General features: G+C 46.8%; 1 protein-coding gene across 1 annotated transcript in view; it reads left to right on the plus strand.

Moving 5' to 3' along the window:
- Positions 1-14494, plus strand: part of IGDCC3 (immunoglobulin superfamily DCC subclass member 3) — a 176288-nt gene that overhangs the window by 13736 nt on the left and 148058 nt on the right. The window contains exon 2 of the mRNA XM_044978899.1: positions 2794-3099. Within this exon, the coding sequence (XP_044834834.1) occupies positions 2931-3099 (169 nt within the window). The 5' untranslated portion in view covers positions 2794-2930. The remainder of the gene's footprint in view (positions 1-2793; positions 3100-14494) is intronic.

Raw genomic sequence — 14494 nt, forward strand, 5'->3', positions numbered from 1 at the left:
TCTATAGCAGGGATCTCAAGCTCAAATCACCAGGATGGCCACGTGAGGACTAGTACCTTGGCCCGAGGGCCGCATCACTGACACCTTTTCATATAAAGGTACAAAAGCCCTGGCCCCGCCCCCACTCCACCCGTTCCATGAGGCCCTGCCTCTTCCTGCCCCTATTCCAACCCCTTCCCCAAATCCCCTCCCCTGCCCCGCCTCTTCTCTGTCTCCTCCCCTGGGCGCACGGCTCCCCGCTCCTCCCCCCTCTCTCCTGGAAAGCGCCAAGTGCCGCCAAACAGCTGGAAGCGCCTGGAGGTAGGCAGAGGAGCGGGGATGCGGCGCACTGGGGAGAAGCAGGGGTGGCAGGTGAGGGGAGCTTGGCGGCCGCAGGAAATAACCCCGCGGGCCTCGTGTTTGAGACCCCTGTTCTGTAGTAATAGTTAGAGAAGGAGATGACATATGGTAACTGGAAGGTTACCAAGATAGTTGCCCAGATTGCAACTATGGTATCTCTGAGAATGGCAGTAGGATCTTGTCCACATCCAAGGAATTTGCAGCAGTGTAACTACATCAGTGAAGTCCCTGGAGACTAAACACCCCTCCCCCCTACAAGTGGACTTTCCAGAGCAGGGTTGAGACATGTTGGCAGGGTAACATGAAAGGAACTTTAACCGCTAGGGCCTTACTGCCTTTTTCTCCTCCTCCCTGCAAATCAGTGGGAGAGTTTTGCTGTTGATTTCAGTGGAGGCAGGACTGAGCCCGTTGTGTGCTTTGCTGACTCTACCTGTTGAGGATGTTGCTGATTAACTGACGGTTACACCCATTAATTTAAACTGGAAACCTTTCATGTGCTCCTAGGATATAAAAAGGTGACGAGATACTGATACGTACTATGCAGAAAGGCATCAATATTGCTGTTTTGCTCAGTTACACTAGTTTTTCCAGACAGGGCCATTTAAAATCCATGACAAGCCCCCCGTTGACATCAGAGGGAATAAGATGAGACTTGAGGTGTCTAGAAAGTAAATTCGGTGCTGTGATTTCTGGAATATGTAGCAGAGAACTTTTCCACTGAGTATCAGCAAGATATGACACTCATACCCGTTCTGCAAATTGGTGAGTTCCAGTGATATTGTGCACACAGTCTGCAGCAAGTAGCATTTTTTTTCAGAGAACTGTAGAAATTGCAGATGGAAAAGGCATGTTTGAAGATCTGGTCCCTTCCTGGAACTGCAGGATTGTGTTCAACTGCATATCTATTTGATTTAGTTGGGGTACGTGCTGCTTTGAGCTGGGGGTTGGACTAGATGACCTCTTGAGGTCTCTTCCAACCCTAATCTTCTATGATTCTCTGATCTCCTCATGTTTGAAAGCAGCATCTGATGAATGCCCCACATGATGAGGCTTCCACCACAACCCTTGGGAGACTTGTAAAACACAATTGTTGGGAAGACTTTCCTGATACTGAGCTTAAATTTTCCTTTTCTCAGTGTCCTGACAGTACCTCTAGTGATCCTTCCTCTTAACCACCCTAATAAATTCTCCATCCATGGTGTTTACATGCTTCTAATATTTATATTAGGACAGCTGTTTTTTGGTCCCCTTTTACATTTCAGGGCTGCATGTAAACACTTACTCTGCACTATTCTTAAAAGTGCTGGCCTATTTTCACCTTTCCTTCAAGTCTGTAATCACGACTGCATTGCACATTATAGCCTAAAAAGGTATGCTGGACTAAATGAAGCATAAAATACAAAGGACATAGTGTTTAGACATTCTGTTGGGAAAAGGAGAAAATTAATATGTATCTTTGTGGTGTGAAGTGTGGGTTTGCTTAGTGTTAGAAATTCGATGTTAACCGATGGTCTAAAGACGTCAGTTAGTGTAATGGGCTTGCAGGAGATGCTTTGTGTTTCTGCTCCATAAGATTGTGAGTTAATGTTACTGTGCCTAATTTACTGTTCATTAAGAATGTAATCATGGCATCACGTGACTGCTACAGCATAAGATACACTAGGCGGTAAAAGTAAACAGCTGCCCAACTCTGCCAAATAAGGGGCTTCCCTCAGAAGGCACCACTAGCTTCCTGGAAACAATAAATTGCAAGGAACTTGCAACTTGAGGGTCGTGACCCCCGAAGGGGTGTCGTGATAAGTCAGGGGGCCCTGGCCACCATCCCTTTCTGTATGGTTAGAGAAGCAGCTGAAGCTTTTTTTTCTGTTGTCACCTAGGGTCATGAGGTGGAGAATGGCTGTTCTAAAGTAACAGACGCCCATTGTTTGAGCGAATCCTCCTTTTACAGACATTGCCCCAGCAGTCAGGGCTCGGCTAATAGTCTTGAAGTGGGTACAATATGGCTGAGATTTCCTAAGACACCTCAAGGATTTGGATGCCCAGTTCCCATTCATTTCAATCCCTTAGGGCATCTTTGAACAACGCTGCCTGCAGCTGCTCCTTATTGTATTCCCCTGGCCAGCTCCATGCTGATTCAAATGAAACACAGACTGCTTGTTGGAATGTGCATGCTCCTGGATGCACAGCTCTTCCCAGGTGGTCCTCAGGGTGCCAGGAGCAACTAACTATTCCTTGCTGGAGTGGTCCCTTTCCAGTCTTCTTGACCAAGCAGGGTGTGCACCAGCGCTTCTGCCTGTTTCTTGGGAAAGGTACTTATGGCCCAGACACATACAGCAACCTGTTGTTTCTAGACTGGTTTTGCAAATCCCTGGTCTGAGTCAAAGCCTTAACTCTGGATGCTTCTTGTGGATTAAGTAACTGACTTTGTTTGTTCCCCTTTCCACCATCTTCTAGATTTTGGTCATTCCACCGAGCTGGCCTTCGGGGTGGAGCCCAGTGATGACATAGCAGTGCAGGAGCGGCCGCTGGTGCTGGACTGCCAGGTGGAGGGAATCCCGCCCATCACCATTACGTGGCGGAAGAACGGGGCGATGATCATGGAGAATGAAAACACCTTCGTGCTGGCCAATGGATCGCTGTACGTCTCCCGCTTCCAGAAAGTCAGGGGGGATGGGTCGTCCGACGAAGGCGAATACGACTGCATGGCTCAGAACCGCTTTGGGCTGGTGGTCAGCCGCAAGGCGAAGATTCAAGCAGCTAGTAAGTACTGCGCTCGCCCTATCCGTGCCTCCAAATTCCAGCCAAGGATGGTCTTGTGTTTGAAGCAGAAATGTTCATTCCCTGGTAGCATTCAAGGATGCATATTAGTTGTATTGGCTGGCTGGAGATAGAGCAGTAAGTCTACAGGGATCTAAATTATATGAACGCCAAGTGGGCGTCAAAACTTGACTGTAGATCTGAGACACACCGGTACATGTGCTGCCGTTCTGTCCCAGAACTAATGGGTTTTGGGAGCCCAGCTGCCACTTACGTCTGCTCCCTGCCTGCCCTCCCTGTATCTGGTGCACAGAGGTGTGATTTGGGCGTGCTTTCAGAACCGGCGCAGGAGCGTCCGGGCCCCTCTTCCTATAGATCTTATGTGCCGGGCTGGAAAGGTGAAAGTTCATTTATGGACGGGATTGCTAAACAGTAAGAACCAAGCCATTGGCAGGCTTCTGTCTGGAAAATTGAATGGGGGGTGGAGGAAAGGATTAAGAGAGTGAGAGAAAAAGACGAGTGGGGAGCAGATGTGGGCTATCGCTGTGATCTAATCTTCGGAATAATTGTACTCCTGTAAAAGGAGAGCTAATCAGCCCTTGCTTAAGGAGGAGAAGAATAAAGAGACCTCATGGTAGTAGTAAATCCCCTGTCCCAAAGGAGTGAGTCTCAGTCAGTCACACGGCAAATACTCCATCACTCACGTCTCTTCTGTGCCATGTTTTGAAACCTCTTTGCCTCTCGCTGCTGCTAGGTACCATTCATAAGGCATCACTTTTCCAACAGTAGGCGAAGACCTTTTGAAGGTCACAGTTTCTTTGTTATTTAAGGCAGGCAGCATGGAAGCAGCAAGTCTTATTTACTCCCTGGCATTGCCTTCGGGGGCAAGGCTAACAACACAAGACAGATTGTCTGTTGTAGGAGCCTGTAGGGGGAAAAACATGAAAATGTCAGAGAGTGAATGAAATTTGAAAAAAAGAAAGAAAGGGAAAAAAATCCTGAGCAGGACACAATTGTGATTCCATGGCCTGCCTGTGCCTGCAGTCTGCTGCTCTCTTATTTATCCCATTGTATTTGGAAATGCTGTTCCTGAGGTTAATTCTTCCTTGAGTGGCATGTGCTCTGCTGGTGCTTTCCGAAATGTAGCCTGCTTGGGTTTTTGATTGTTGGTTTGGTCATGAGTCTGAGGCTTGTCGAGATAACAGCAGCAGCAGCTAATGACCCCCTGAGTGGTGGTTTCTCTCTGTGTGCCTTGCACGGGAGGGTATGTCCTTTTGCCTGTAGGCTATCAGCAGGCTGCCTGAGGTCCTGTAGGGGGTCCTTTTTGCATTCAACCAGATCTGGTGTTAGATCTAGGCATGTACTTTATGTACTGTTTGAGTAAGGAGATACCTCATTCCCACCTTGGCAGTCACCAGGCTGAGGTCCTTCATGTAAAAATTCTGGGCCACCTTTATGAAAAGACCCCAGCTCCTTTAAGAGAACATGTTTTGCTCACTCTTGGAGTGGTCCCGTAAAAATGCTTCCATTGCCTTTGTAATTTATTTTGAGACCATCCGATGGAAGGGGCAAAAAAGCCCAGGCAACATCCTCAGTAAGGGTGTGAAACTTCTTATACTTATTGCCACTGAAACCACTTAAAATCCTTCCTTTCCTTCTGGAGGGCTTTGGCTCGCTGACTGCCCTTAAAGGCAGCGCCCTGCCGTCAGCCGTTCCTGAGTGTACGGAGAGGCCATCAGCCAACCTCGCTGTTTAGTGGTGTGAGTAATTGAGGAGGCAAAGGGTTTGGGTCTGCGCCAGGTAAGCAGCCAGATCTATAACCTGTCAGTCTCCTGAGGACAAGCCTCAGAGCGTTTTTGGTGACCGGTTTTGTCACTTCTGAGCTGGGAGATGGCTGACACAGGAGGACAGTGTCAGACTTCCTGGACCTGTAAGTGGGAGATGTAAGAGCCAGAGGATAGCTGATGGTCAGTGAACCGTGTCAATATGGATGTGAAGAGCTGCGTGTTCCTGAATGGCATTTCCTTTGGTAACTAGATTTTAGCTTAAATCAAAATGGAAGAGAATCACATTGAAAATACTCTGGACCATATTCTGGCTTCGGGCTTGGAGGTGTCATAATTTCTTCCCGGGCTCCATTAACCCTGTACAGACTATACTGTCTTCTCCCCACCCCGTGCAGTGAGATCCTGCCAGTAACGGGAGTCATCTGCAGGGCATTGTGGTGCATGGGGCTGAGTACGTGTACTTGGGCCAGTGTAACCCACTGTTCAGTGTGTGTTGCCGATCCATAGAAAATATGAATCTGCTGCAAGTGTCCACTAGACACTTAGTTCAGTGGCTTGTTCTTTAGGGCCTGGGTTCAATCCCCTCTGACGATCAAGATGACGGATGTTCTCCCGGGCCCCAAAGGTTCACCACCCATCCTGCTTCTTCGTTAGAATGTAGAACGGCACCTCAGTCGGCTGGGTATCAAAAAAGAACAGTTTCTATTGTTTTCAGAATTTTTATTAGAGTTGGTTTTTTTTATTTTTTGACCGAAACAGGTGAATTTGGCATGAATTGATTAAACGGTTCAGTGTCCCTGAATCTGCATCTTTTGCTGAAAAAAGGTTTAGGGTGGAAAAATTTTGCCCAGCGCTATTTAGAAGCAATGTTCCTAACAGGTGGAAATTGGTTTGTAGTCTCTTGCACTGGACTTCTACACTGCCAGGGCCACTGGTTATTTATTATTTGTCCCATGGTAGCACCTACGGGTCCCAGTCGTGGATCAGGGTTCCATTGTGCTAGGTGCTGTACAAACACATGCCAAAAAGATGGTCCTTGCCTTGAGGAGCCCACCTCGTGCACTAAGCACAGAAATTCCAGGTGCATTACCTGGTAATGAGCGCTTATAATCTTGGGAGCGTTGAATAGCTTGGGCGCTGTTTTGCTTTAAGGAAGAAAATGTGTTGTATAAACCCTTTCTGAAAGAGTCAAAAATGTCTATGGGCTAAATCCTGCTCCCCCTGCAGATACGCTTGGTACTGACAGCTGGGCAGAAAAGTGAAGGAGAAATAAAAAAAAAATCATGCACGTTGATCGAGGCTGCGGTGCTGAGAAGTCAAAGGAATGTGACAAAGCAGAGCCCCCCGAGAGCTCTGCGTTACGTTTCACTCTGTTCAAAGGGATGCCGTTTGTCTCATATCATCATTACAGACTCTGGCTTTGAATTGTTGCTTGGCCTATGGTGGTCTTGTCTCTGTGGAGCGTCCATGTTGGCATTCAGGAAGTGTTGTTGGATATCACATTTTTTTTTTTATGTTTCAGGTTTACTTCAACACACTGAAATTGGGTAAAATTTAACTGGAAAACCAGGCTGGTCACAGATGATGTACATATAATACAGGGCCCTCATGGTATGAATGCTCAGATTTGAACTCCTCATAGATTATTGGCATTGAAATGAAAGGTTATGCCATATATCTCAAGGAAGGTAAATTACCCGAGCTTTGCAATAAAGTCTCAGATTTGGCAATATTTAGACACCTCAGGGATGCAGTGATTTGGGGAATTTTAATATAGAGAAAGATGATCTGAGCATAGAAGACATTCCTGAGTCAACCAAGACTCCAAATCCCAGCTCTCGCACTGCTTTTTCCTGCAGCCTTCGGCAAGTCATGTCATTTCTCTGCCTCAGTTTCCCCATCTGTAAAATGGGTTATCAAATTTAATTAGTTAAATGCTATATGATTGCTATGTAGTCTCATTCATAAAACTTAGGCTTCATAAGGGTACGTTTGTTGCTATAAAGTAGTATTGCATGGATGGAAATTGGCTTGGTCTGTTATGTGGATTTTCAGAACATGTGCTAATAGTATTTTCATACAGTAGTAATTAAACCGAACAAAGACCTTTGATATTTGTACCGGTACCTGCATCCAGAAAACTTCTTTGCCTGTCCTTGATCAGAACTTCCAGTTGTTTTTTGTTGGTTTGTCCCACCCGTGTGTGTGGGTTTGAAAGGTCGCAGCATACAGCATGTTCTTTTATAATTTGATTGTTATTGAATACAGATATTTTTTCTAAAGATAACAGAACAGTTTCATAACTTATTTTCTCATAACTCTTAGCTTTCTTACTTCCAATCAGTTTCTCGTGTATCCACAGTTCTCCTGAGGGAAGGATCAGGGAGGATGTGTGAATGTATCTGCTTAGGTCTGGCTCTGGCTTGCAGAGATTCAAGGGCAGGGGGAAGAAAGAGGGATCCTTGTTTAGCGGGACAGCATTAAAGATCTCTAGTTTGCCCCCGGAAAAGCTGGTTAGAGGCACTTTGATTAGGCATTTTTATTGCTCATTTCACACTAGTCCTCTTTTTCTCTCCCGGCCTGCAGATGGATGTTGTGTTTAACTATAGTAGCATCATTCAGTGGGCAGGCCACTAGTCTGGGAGTCAGGAGGCTGAGGGGTCAGTTCCTGGTTCTGACACTGAACTCCTGGGTAACCTTGAGCAAGCCACTTCCCTTCTCTGTGCCTCGGTTTCCCCATCTGTAAAATGGGGATGATGATTCTGACCTCCTTGGTAAAGCTCTTTGAGATCTGTGGATGGAAATGCCATATAATCACTAGGTACTAATAATGAAAAAGTGTGATGTTTTGTTTTTGTTTTACATTCCCCTTTTGCTAGATAAAACAGATGCAAAGGGCTTGATTGTGTCTGTAGGCACAGCCCTGAGCAAGTGCTAGTCCATAAACTGTAGCCACTCTCGGAGGCACAAATCCCTCCCTGCTTCCTTCTCCTTCCAGCGGAATAGCACTTTCTGCTGGCTTCTCCCAGTGGCATGCAGGCATACGGATTGGTGGAGCACAGGCTCTGTCCACTCTCTGTCTACTCCCACCTACCTGCTCAGGTGAGGGAAGATAAATGGGTCTAAGATCTGGAAGGGATGAAGGAATGGGTCTAGGATCTGGAAGGGATGAAGGAATGGGTCTAAGATCTGGAAGGGATGAAGGAATGGGTCTAGGATCTGGAAGGGATGAAGGAATGGGTCTAAGATCTGGAAGGGATGAAGGAATGGGTCTAGGATCTGGAAGGGATGAAGGATTGGGTCTAGGATCTGGAAGGGATGAAGGAGTGGGTCTAAGATCTGGAAGGGATGAAGGAATGGATTAGGAGCCCTTATGCTCTTGTAAGTCAGGTCTCACAACCTAGTCCCAAATAAACACAGGATGAGTTTAATGTGAAAGGCCTGAGTAATATTTCCATTCTGTTGGGTTTATGCCGTGCATGCTGGTGTAATACCACTCTCCAGGCCTCCTTCAGGAGAAGAGCACTACAGAATGTAATGCAGCCACGCTCCTTGCTATTGCTACCCTTTGTTTATTTGGGGCTTATCTGGCAGCCATGTGTCGTCTTGCAGAATTTGCAGCCTTTCCACCCCCACTATAATTTGCCCTGCATCATCATAAATCACAGCCTGGCCCGTGGAACAGGACCCATTGATTATATCACTCAATAACAAGCAATTATCGCTAATTGGAAACCACTGTCCTAGTGGATGCTGGGTCAGCTGCTGCACACATCTGGCCTGATGCTGGCAAGTTTCACAGTTTGATCTGATCATATTAAAAAAGACAGTCGCATTGGTGGATGCCAAGTGAGTTTCCTGAAGCCAGACGAGATGTGTTGGCCTGATGCTTTGGTCTAGGTTGGCACCCCAGAATGGCTCTGCAGAGGGCTGTACCTGCCACACAAGACTCCCCCCCATCACCTGTTGTCCAGCGGGACCTCAGTTACCAGCGCTGTAAGCCCCCACCTCATTTCCCTTATTTCAGCAAATCCTCATCCACTTGCTTCCATCCCTGTCCTGTGTGTACTTAGCACTTCCCCTGCTGGCAGGAGGGGTGTGTTGATATTCCGTGCAAGGCAGATGTGACTTTTGTTCTCTGCATCAGTCCTTTGGAGACGGACATTAAAGACAACACCACCAACTTCTCTAGTGAACCTCTTCCCCGCTAACCTGCTAGCCTCCGTGATCTAAAGGTTGAGGGTCTCAAGGTCACTTGCAAAAAACCCTGCTGTTCCCACATGCCTGTGAGTCCTTTTGCCTTCTAAGCTATTTGCCCAGCGAAGAAGGTTGAGTGCTTTTTTTTTTCCTTTAAAAGCAGTAAAGATCTTCTCATCATTTCAACTCCTCTGCGTAGAAGGCATTTAGTATATTGAAACTGCAGCCCCCTTTGAGCTGTGGGATGGTGGGACGAGCTGGTTGAGCCCAAATAATAGGAGAATTGATAGGAGGGAAGAGGCAAGAAGGAAGTCTAAAAGGATTAAGCAGAGACAAAGAGGGCTGATTATTTTATGGGTCACAATACAAGGCATTAGAGTGAGATCACAAAGGGATGTGATTACAAAAGAAGGCCATATTGGAAGGATCAGACCAGGATTATAGTGGGAAATGTTTTTACACAGTTTTGTTCCACTCATTATGAAGTTAGCATTTTAAATTAAGGTTGAAATAAGGTGGCCCCAATGTTGTCATGAAGGTGTTTCCTGGGCAGTGCCACCATTTGGATTTGGATGCAGATTGCAAACCACTCACCAGAACTTCATAATCAAACCTTAGACCCACCTACCTGGTTTGTTTTTCCTCTTGTCGAGAAGACGGAGAGCCCTTTGGGTCGACAGTGGAGATCGGGTCACCACATTTCCAAAATTAAAAACTTGGGGTTCTTTCATGGTGACACTTTTTAGGGTCATGAAATATTTGCACAAGACAAAAATGCACTTAATAATATATACGCTAGTGTTGCCAAAGCCGTCTGGCTCAAGAGTGACATGGGCAGATTACTTCTGGTGGAGGACTTTTTCCAAAGTAGGTAGGCTTCCAGCTTCCATTGATTTCAGTGGGCATTAGGCACCTAATATCTTTATGGATCTGGGTCTGAATGAGCTTTGATCTGAGACGTTGAATAGTGTCACTTGAGCAAAAGAACTGCTTTGATAATCTCTGTGCTCCTCCAACTATTCTCAGTCCAAATATTGTGCATCATGCTGAACCCTCATTCAGCTGGACTGGATTGTTCTTGGTAAACCCTGAGCAGATTCTACTTGCTGTAGCAATATGTCTTGGGAGCGGGGGTGGGACAACAAACAACATTTTAGTTATAAAGTCAACCAAATGGTTTGATTGGTTGAAATAGAAAAACAAGGACATTTCGGGGGTCCTGTAAAGTTCTTGTGACCCAGCAAAACCACATGAAAGAAACAGAATTGTGCAAAGAAAACTGGGACAAGTGGCTTGGATTTGTAATAGATTTGCAGATTTAAAAGAGTTAGTCACCCATCTCCCATTGAATTTCAGAGTGTGCCTAAGTTGCCTTTGAAAGCTTGAAATGTGGTGCTTGTTTCACCTGCCGGTTTGTAGCAGTGTGATGTTCATTTAAATGTAATCTCACTCTTCTCTGTAATGCTGGTAATGTAGCTAAGACAAGCCATAGCCACCGCAATGTTTTCTCGCGTATAGGAGCGTTTGCTCTTCAGGCAGTAATGGCACTTAGTCGTTTAAAGAAGGCTCCAGGGAAATATATCAGAGGAGTTTCATTAATGGTAGCACTGTTGAGTTATTTGTCTCATTTAACCTTTGTAGCAAAGCTGAGGAAGTTTTGACATCTCTAAGGTCAGCAGGACCTAAATAACTGATTTTTAGACATAACCAGAGCAATTTGAAGGTGGCTTTAAAAAAAAAAAGTCTACATCCTCAACCGGTGTAAACTGGTGCAACTGGGGTCTCCACTGAAGTCAGTGGAGCAATGCTGATTTACATCAGCTGCTGATCAAGCTCTTGGTGCTTCGTTTTTGTTTACTTGTGCTTTAAAAATCTCTGTTCTGTCCCTGCGTTATTTTGCCAGTATGTCCACCAAGATGGTGGCCGTTGTACTTGGCAAGAGTGGGGTACCGGAGTTCCTTCAGATGACTGCAGGGATTCTATTCTGAGGAGCCACTAAATTTTCATTTTCATCTACTGGGACAGTGGTTCTCAACCTTTCCAGGCTACTGTCCCCCTTCCAGGAGTCTGATTTATCTTGCATACCCCAAGTTTCAGCTCACTTAAAAACGACTCGCTTCCAAAATCAGACATAAAAATACAGACGTGTCAGAGCTCACCATTGCTGAAAAAGGGCTGATGTTCTCATTTTTACCATATAATTATAAAATAAACCAGTTGGAATATAAGTATTGTACTTACTTTTCAGTGTGATACTTGAACCTGTTTTTCACTCGAGCCTTGTCTGAAGCCTGAGCCCTCGGCAATGGTGGTGAAGCCTGTAACTTAGCTTTGCAGGGCTCCCTGTCGCGTGGGTCCCCGGGCAACTGCCCTGCTTGCCAGCCCTGCACTTGGTTGAGAAACACTGATCTAGATGAGTTGAGTACCCCCTGGTAGACCTCTGCGTACCTTCAGGAGCACACATACCCTTGGTTGAGGACCACTGTTCTGGGAGACGGGATGCCATTTTCTAAGACATCAAGTTTTCTGAAACTATTTAATAGCAGATCAAGCCATCAGTAGTGAAGAGAGAAGGAGCCCAGGAAAAGCCAGGAAAGCTCTAGTGTAGACTTCTCCATCATCCTGAGGACTGGGATTTCAGGATGCAGCCCTGGAGTGCGGGTGGATCGCCTGAGTTGCAGACGTTTGTTGTGATGTCTTATTTTGACAGCTTGAAATCTTTACTATGGAAGTGGCAGGAAACCCGGTGTCTTGCACCAACAGAGGGAACACAAGTAGCCGTGACCGGTTGTCCAGGAATCCAAATAATGCCTCTCTAACTTCTATCCTAATTTGGAACCTTGGAGCTTGGAATCAACATTTATTGCCAGGAATCTCCCAGACTGCAAACCTGAAGTGCTCTGAGAAGGTGCCCAGAGGGTGTTACAAAAGAGCAAAGAATTAGGTAACATGATTCACTGGGAATTTATTTTGGCTTGGATCTAGAGATGCCATTAAATCTTAGGCTTTGATTTCTTGCAAGCCTATCAGCATGCAAATAGTATCCAAAGCCAAAGAAGAGAGGTGGCTGCAATGACCAGGTGAGAGAGACGCTTCTGTTTTTTCGGCCACCGTTTGTTGGAAAGACTGTGAGTAGGAATTGACTTTCTGGAGCCATTCAGCCCAGGAAATCAATACTGTTGGTCTGATGGGTAACTAGTGATTCTTTGTAACTTAAAAAATGCCGGTGCCTGGCTTGATACATTGTATTTTGCTAATCCTGGGCTTGACCTGTGGTTACTGATAATGGCCACGAGAAGGAAAGGAAATAAAAGATGTTTGAAAAGATGTTTAATCTCTGAAATCCAGCAGGGTGGTGGATTCTGCACTTTAACCTGCCTGCTGCAGTTACAGCTCCCTCCCGCGGAGTGACAGCCCTGGGGTAGGGTTTTAAACCCTTTTCTGTTATGTGCAAAATATGTCAACAGCTCCTAAGTGACTTAGGCACCCATGAGACTTTGGCTGCTAAGTCACTTAGGTGCTTGGGAAAAATGGACCCATAATGATACTACTTTGCACTCTGAAATCAGGGTCCCACAGTACTTCATGTGGGCCTGTGAAAGGAGCAAGCCCTGTGCTCCCTGTTTTTCAGGTGGGCAGCCTCAGGCACAGAGAGGTTAAAACAACTTTCCCAGGGACAGTGGGAGGCTGGGAATAGACTGCCGGCCTCTCTGCGCTCCAGGGCAAGAGAATGCAGGAAGAGTGACGATACAGGCGGAGAACTCACTCCCATGCTGGCTGAAGATAAGCAACAGGTTTCATTAGGCGAGAGTGTGCTGCCAGACTGGTGAGCCGTGCTGTGAGCACAGGCGCTAGCCTGCGCTGGAATGGCGATGTGGCCTTAAAGGTCAATGGCGGGGAGAAGGGACTGTTGCATGATCTCTTTTCTTCCATTGTATACCGACCTCTCCAGGTCGGTCCCCTTTCTGGGCCTGGGATATGCTCATGCACCCTCCAGATATGGCACATGGTTTTCCAGCAGGTTCCTGCTTTAAACCCAATTTTACAGTTGGGTGACCGAGGCGAAAGGAGGTCAAACGATTCGCCGAAGGTCATTCCATAAGTGGCTCGGATTAAATCTGAACCCAGGACCTTCCCGGTTCCCAGCCTTGGCTGTGACTGCCAGACCAGATGGCCTCCTGAATGCAACTTAAAGATCCTCAGCCTTTTCTCTCCCTCATTGTTCTCTATTGTGGGGCTTTGAATGCAGGACGTTGAAAGTGAGAGTCGGCTGGGATTTGCTGAGTCTGAGAGTGACTGTTTAATGACGCGGGTTCTCAGGAGAGGGTTTAAAGCTGCCTCTCTGTGTGTTTCCATCTGTAAAAAGGTTCGAAATCTCTTTGCTCTCCGTCACTTGGAGCAGTTTTCTAAGCATAAAGCTGCCTTTCTCTCTCCAACCCAGCAGCAGGTGAAAATGGATCTCTCGTACATTTCATCTGCGCTGCTGCTGTTCCACTGCATCAGCCCACTGCCAAGCTGAGATGGGTGGAGAGGTAAAGACAGGGCTGACGTCTACGTGAAGGAAACTTTTGAGCCCAAGTCCTACAGATGGCCTGGCTGGGTGACGTTTGCCCCTGCCCTCTCCCATCTCTGGTGGCGCAGTGAATGGACATGCCACGCTCCTGTGGCTTTCACACCCGGCTTGCTTGGCACGTGCCCCCCGCCGCTCGTCTCTGGGAGGGGTTTCAGTGCAGAAAGCTGCTGAACGAACCCGTGATTTGCTCTGGAAGTGAAGCCCATTTCTCCTGGGAACACAATGCATAGAGTGGCTGGCTCCTTCCCCCCGGCCACCTTCCAATGCCCACAGAAGGGATGCTGGTAGCTACTTGATGTGGGAAAGTCTCTTCAGTCCACATGGTCCCACATTTCTGTGATGTTTTCTGTGTCTGCCTGGATGCCCTATGTACCATGCAGTGGCTGGGGGTGTTGGTGGCGTAGGGGCCATGGAAACAGAAAGGGGAACTGATGTATTCGTTGAAACACACAAGGGAGAACAAGGAGTTTGCTGACTGTGAACTCTTACGATATTGCCACCTCCACATGTCCTGGCTTCGCCTCCCCTGATCCCCTGTTCACATCAGATCCACAGATGAAAAATCTGCCTGGGCTGCAGCTCCGCAAGTTACTCGCTGGGTGAGCTTGGGGAAGTCACGTGACCGTTCTGTGCCTCAGTTTCCCCACCTATAAAATGGTGGTGGTTGTGGGGGGAAGAACTAACACGTTGACCATTTCTGTAAATCATTTTGAGCTGCGTAGGGAAAAGGTACCACATACGAGCAAAGTCTGGAGGGGACAGTTACCTCAGCCACTCTTTGCTCCAGGAATAACCAATCTTTGGCTATCATTTCTATCCCCGTCACTTGGACAGCAAGGAA

Source organism: Mauremys mutica, chromosome 11 (genome assembly GCF_020497125.1).
Source record: "Mauremys mutica isolate MM-2020 ecotype Southern chromosome 11, ASM2049712v1, whole genome shotgun sequence".
Classification (NCBI taxonomy): domain Eukaryota; kingdom Metazoa; phylum Chordata; order Testudines; family Geoemydidae; genus Mauremys; species Mauremys mutica.